Source organism: Cariama cristata, unplaced genomic scaffold (assembly GCF_000690535.1).
Source record: "Cariama cristata isolate BGI_N322 unplaced genomic scaffold, ASM69053v1 scaffold9457, whole genome shotgun sequence".
In the NCBI taxonomy this organism is placed as follows: domain Eukaryota; kingdom Metazoa; phylum Chordata; class Aves; order Cariamiformes; family Cariamidae; genus Cariama; species Cariama cristata.
In genome coordinates, this window is record NW_009626031.1 from 35,882 (window position 1) to 41,881 (window position 6,000).

The following is a 6,000-nucleotide window of genomic DNA, read 5'->3' on the forward strand; positions in this document are numbered from 1 at the left end:
CAGTAACTCTTATTTCAGAGACAACAAAAATATAGTAATCCAGAAAAACCCTCAGTACCTTTCAGAAAAAGTAGCAATAGAGATATTTTCAAACTCATCTAGTCTGATCTTGACCTTATGCTAAAACCAGAATAACCTGAAAGAATCAAATTATAAAAATACATACACATGCAGCTTCTTCCTTATACTAAGCAGACCATATGAGCTGTCCACATATTAGAAATCACATACAAGGAAAGATTATGAAAGGAATCACAAAATGAAGACTTGGAGTGTGGTAACAAAATACTTGTGGCATTTAAGTTAATGCCATGTTTAAGAAGTAACATGGAAACAAACAGCAAGTTTTTAAGGACATAAGTTTTTAAACAATAGATCTGATGCCTCCCATAAAATATCCAGGGGCAGAGATTTTCTTTATCAGGAGATGCTTTACAGAAACACCTTGCCATAGGAGTACTTGCACGTACTACAAATCTAGTTTGGAAGATGCCAAAAAAACCAAAAAGTACTCCTTTGTCATAGCTCAACAGCAAGTATACAGCAGAACAGCAACTGATACAGACTCAAGTAAGATAGCTAAATCAACTTCAGTAATGCTCATGAATTGATTTTACCAATTTACCAGCTGCAATCTAAAATGTCATTTTCCTCATTCCTTGCAGTAAATCAAGAGCTTAATTTTTTTAAAGGCTGTTATTTTCATAGAATCTTAGAATCATCTGGGCTGGAAAGGACCTTTAGAAGTCATCTAGTCCAACCTCCCTGCGGTAAGCAGGGACATCTCCAACTAGATAAGCTTGCTCAGAGCCCCATCCAGCCTGACCTTGAATGCCTCCAGGGATGGGGCTTCCACCACCTCTCTGGGCAACCTGTTCCAGTGCTTCACCACGCTCATTGTAAAAAATTTTTTCCTTATGTCAAGTCTAAATCTACCCTCTTTTAGTTTAAAACCATTACCCCTTGTCCTGTCACAGCAGACCCTGCTAAAAAGTCTGTCCCCATCTCTCATATAGGCCCCCTTCAGGTACTGGAAGGCCGCAATGAGGTCACCTCGAAGCCTCCTCTTCTCCAGGCTGAACAACCCCAATTCTCTCAGCCTGTCTTCATAGGAGAGGTGCTCCAGCCCTCAGATCATTTTCGTTGCCCTCCTCTGGACCTTCTCCAACAGGTCCATGTCTTTCCTGTGCTGAGGGCTCCAGAGCTGGATGCAATACTCCAGGTGGGGTCTCACCAGAGCGGAGTAGAGGGGCAGAATTACCTCCCTCGACCTGCTGGCCACACTTCTCTTGATGCAGCCCAGGATGCGGTTGGCCTTCTGAGCTGCGAGTGCATGTTGATGACTCATGTCTAGCCTGTCATCCACCATTTTGTATTACTTCATCCTGAATTCTAACACTATTAAAAGTTAGAATAGAATTTATCAGGTTTTCCAGACCATTTAATTTTACTGTGATATTCTACTAATCAATGAAAATACAAGATGTGCAAAGATTTTTACATTATATTAGTTCACTATTTGTCTAAAATACTGTGATTATGAAGAAAGACAAAAACTCACTTGCTGCTGTTGCTACTGGTTGGGCAATATTAGGTGGCGGCTTCAATTTCATAAGTTCATTAAGACTATTATTCTTCAGCAGATCTTTCAGCTGAATCTGGTCCTTTGAAGGTGTAGTGGTCAAGGCATTACGTACTGCTGGTGCTGCAACCGAGGGTCGAGTAGTTGTGCTGGTCTGAATGATTTTTGCTACCGTGATAGTCTGCCTCGTAGTTGTAACAGGTGTTGTTTTTGTCATCACTATTGTAGTCCCCAAAGTTGGAAGCTGATTTATTTGATTCAGCACAAAGGTTGTGGTGGATGGTGGTTGCTAGCAACAAAGAACCAAGGAAATTTTCAGAAGACAGTGGAAAAAAGCAGACTTTATTAGCCTTTCATCTAGAGCACAGGAGTCATCAGTTTTTAAGACACTTGTAATCAGAAATGTCTTCACATAACATGCTGAAGATGCTACAGTAATTATCTTGTGGTGCAACAGTCTGGGCAAAGACTGCCTATCTATCAATATATTGCCATAAGTATTTCTGAATGGTATTTTTAAATTTTATTTTAAGGTAAGGGAAAGGAAATAAAAAAACAGGATGAAGGATTCATCACCCAGGTACAGTACATGACTAGTGCAGGTACAGGAACCCGGAGTTGAAGAGAATTTCCAATATACAAACTAGCTACACAATTGTCAGAGAAAATAGCTTCGATTACTTAAAGTGTAAGTGCAGTGTGTCTGAAAGACTGCACTTCATTTATCTTCCTGTAGATCTGCTTTTTATAGTCTGATTTCAAGTGCAACCACAACTGTGGTGCTCAGAACTACCTGCAGTGAGAAAAGGTGGTACATAGTTCAGATATAGGAGTCAAGTTTACACAACCTTCATTATCTCCAGAACTTGCATGCAGGGGAAGTAAAAGGCACATGGGACACCTCAAAAATACTTTCCTGCATACTGCTTTTTCCTCCTTTGTGCTCCTTGTCATAGAAATCATATCTAGCCACGGGTACACTAAGCTTTCACAGTCTCGTACTGTTGTGGTTTAACCCCAGCCGGCAACTAAGCAGCACACACCCGCTCACTCACTCCTCATCCCGCCCAGTGGGATGGGGAGGAGAGTAGGAAAAAAAAAAAGTAAAATTTGTGGGTTGAGATAAGAACAGTTTAATAACTAAAATATAACACTAACAAAAATAATAATACTAAAAAAATATAGTAACTGTAATGAAAAGAAATATAACAAAAGAATAAAACCCAAGAAAAAGACAAGTGATGCACAATGCAAGTGCTCACCATCTGCTGACGGATGCCTGAGCAGCGATCAGCCCCTCCCGGCCAACTCTCCCAACTCCAGTTTCTATACTGGGCATGACATGCTATGGTATGGAATATCCCTTCACCTAGTTCAGGTCAGCTGTCCTGGCTGCGCTCCCTCCCAGGTTCTTGTACACCTGCTTGCTGGCAGAACATGGGAAACTGAAAAATCCCTAACTTAGGATAAGCACTATTTAGCAATAACTAAAACATCAGCATGTTATCAACATTATTCTCACACTAAATCCAAAAACACGCTGTACCAGTTACTAAGCAGAAAATTAACTCTATCCCAGGACATTTACAAGTAGAACCGAGGCATTTTACAGTCCCACCTCTTTTGTTATATTTTACGAATATACCGTATTGGGTTTACATGGCAAGGTTTTGGTAGCAGGGGTGGCTTCCATGAGAAGATGATGCCAGAAGCTCCCCCTGTACCAGTAAGAGACAGTTCCAGCCCACTACAAGACAGACCCATCACTGACCAACATCGAGCCCATCAGCGATGTTGGCAGCACCTCTGTGATAACACATTTAAGAAGGGGGAATACTGCTCACAATCAGCAAGTGGGAGAGGGGAGTGAGAATACGTGAGAAACAACTCTGCAGGCACCAAGGTCAGTGAAGGAGGGGGAGGCACCAGAGCAAAAATTCCTCTGCAGCCCACGATGAGGCCGGCTGTCCCCCAGCAGGCCATGGAGGCCCACGCTGGAGCAGATCTCCACCTGCAGCCTGGGGAGGACCCCACACCGGAGCAGGAGGATGTGCCCAAAGGACACTGACCCCATGGAAAGGAGCCCAGACTGGAGCAGATTTGCTGGCAGGACCTGTGGCCATGTGAAGGACAAGCTGGAGCAGTCTGTTCCTGAAGGGCTGTGCCGTGTGGAAAGGACCCACACCGGAGCAGTTCACGGAGAACTGCAGTCTGTGGGAAGGACCCACGCTGGAAAAGTTTGTGAAGGAGCTCCTGGAGCACGAGACAAGTGTGATGAGGAAAAGATGGCAGGGACAACATATGATGATGCTGGTAGTGAAGCTGAGCCCAGGAAGCAGGGAGGGATAGGGGGAAGGTATTTTTAGATTTGTTCTTATTTCTCATTATCCTTCTCCATTGTTAACTGGCAATAAATTAATTTCTCCAAGTTCAGTCTCTTTTGCCCATGACAGTAATTGCTGATCCCCCTGTCCTTATCTTGACCCACAAGCCGTTCAACATATTTTTTTCTCCCCCTGTCCAGCTGAGAAGGGGGAGCGATAGAGCAGCACAGTGTGCACCTGGTGTCCAGCCAAGGTTAACCCACCACACTTCCATAAATAATACAAAATCCTGAAGTACCAGATCTTACCCGAACATTTAATAAGGCTGGAGTTGATACAGTCTCTGGTTCTTGTTTCACAGCAGCTGTGGCCTCAGTGTCCAAGCCTAGTTCTAATGCGCTAAGTGGCACTGACTGCAAAGAAAAGAAAGCAAGCATCAGGAAACACATTAGCAGGCAAAAAAAAAAATCTTAAGACTACATATCCACCCACAAAATGGAATTTGATGGGAAAGCCCTTAGCTGTGCTCATTAACAAAGGTTTCACTGAAAATAAAGATCATCAAGTGGTTGATTTCACATTCAAAGAAGTTAAACATACAACACCTTGTTAGTTAACTGTGGTGAAAATCAGAATTAGCTTTGTGATGTCCCTGTTCAACATACTACTGTTCCCAGTCTATGTCTGCAATGGTTACATTCTTGCAGATTGAACCCCGTCATGGAGCTTAAACACCACATTATATTACACTTTTTGCAGAATATAGGAGAGCAGCTAGACTCCAGTGATATTAGAGTTCTCCATGGATACATACAGCATGCCCCCATTTAATTATGTTTATATTGACCTAAATAGTGCATTTCCGATTGCCTTTTTTTAATAAAAAGTTTAAAATTAGCAAATCATTTTCCAATCTCAGTACTATGAAGCAAGAAACTTATGAAAATTTCACATTCTTCAATGATTTGCTATGGACACCACCGCCCTCCAGCCCCCCACAATACGTCAAGTACAAGCTCTTATGTCCTCTAGCAAACACCTATGTTGTTGTTTTAACCTGCAAAAAAAAATGAACAGTTGGAGTTGGTGCTGGATTTCCAAGAACCACGTCTGGAGAGTCAATATCAAACAGATCATTTGGACTGATTCCACTCTCACTCAAAGCAGCAAGCAACAGATCTTGTCCTGGCTCCACCATCTCTAAAAAAAGTAGAACCATAAATACAGTTACATTTAATTTTGATTTATTTTGTGTGCACACACTCATGTTCAAAGTCCTCTTTCCTGGATTTAAGGGCGAAGCAGTCCCTTGTATACAGAGTTTCACGTTCTAGATTTGCTCTGGCGCTTTTGTTAGTTGTGGCTTTTTCCTCTGTTTTGTTTTTTAAAATCTCTTCAATACACCCACCAGATTTAGAAGCCGGAAGAATGAAGTAGTTTGCTACACAAAATGCCATCATACCCATAAACTTAAAAAGGAAAAAAAAAAAAAAAAAGACTTTAAGTCTTCATTGCACTACATTTTTAAGCATTACAAGAAATACCAAGAGGCAGAAATAGTGAGACTGTATTATCTTAGTGATACGTCTCTGTCAGTGAAGCACACTGCAAGAGGGAAACACAATTAAAACTCATTTAGTTTATCTTGTAACAAGAAGTTAGTGACAAAAAGCCTACAAGAAAAGCTTTTATTTCTTGCTTGCCATTACATTGGGTAGTAATTCATTCATTGGAGAAATTTTGTTTTGCATAGTGGAAAGAACACATGTTCCACTATTATAGTATGTTAACTACATATTAAATAGGACACCAACATCAGGTCACAGACTCCTTTATGCGTAGGACAAGCAAAACTAATTTCAATAAGCTAATCTAGACAGTGTAAAAACTTATTAAAAAAGCCAAATACTCTGCTTTAAGATGAAGAGGGAAGATAACGTTTTGCTTCCGTAAGAAGGAAGCTCATTTGCCCTAGTACTAAGACAAAGATTAAGTGAGTCCACATAACTTGAGCTGTTGCTTACATATTCTAAGATACACCTCAGGTAGAAATTAATTTCACTTACTCTCCACAGCCCTTGTAACACCCACCGG

The 6,000-nt window shown here is 41.3% G+C and overlaps 1 protein-coding gene across 2 annotated transcripts in view; it reads right to left on the bottom strand.

Annotated features, from left to right (window-relative positions):
* SBNO1 (strawberry notch homolog 1 (Drosophila)) overlaps window positions 1-5,104 on the bottom strand; it is a 28,279-nt gene extending 23,175 nt beyond the window's left edge. The window contains exons 1-4 of one of the 2 annotated variants that reach the window (XM_009703852.1): window positions 4,964-5,104; window positions 4,215-4,319; window positions 3,003-3,005; window positions 1,562-1,871 (exon numbers count right to left, since the gene is read on the bottom strand). In XM_009703852.1, the coding sequence (XP_009702154.1) occupies window positions 1,562-1,871; window positions 3,003-3,005; window positions 4,215-4,319; window positions 4,964-5,104 (559 nt within the window). The remainder of the gene's footprint in view (window positions 1-1,561; window positions 1,872-3,002; window positions 3,006-4,214; window positions 4,320-4,963) is intronic. The other variant, XM_009703853.1, reaches the window with a different exon arrangement.
* Window positions 5,105-6,000: the final 896 nt, after the last annotated feature.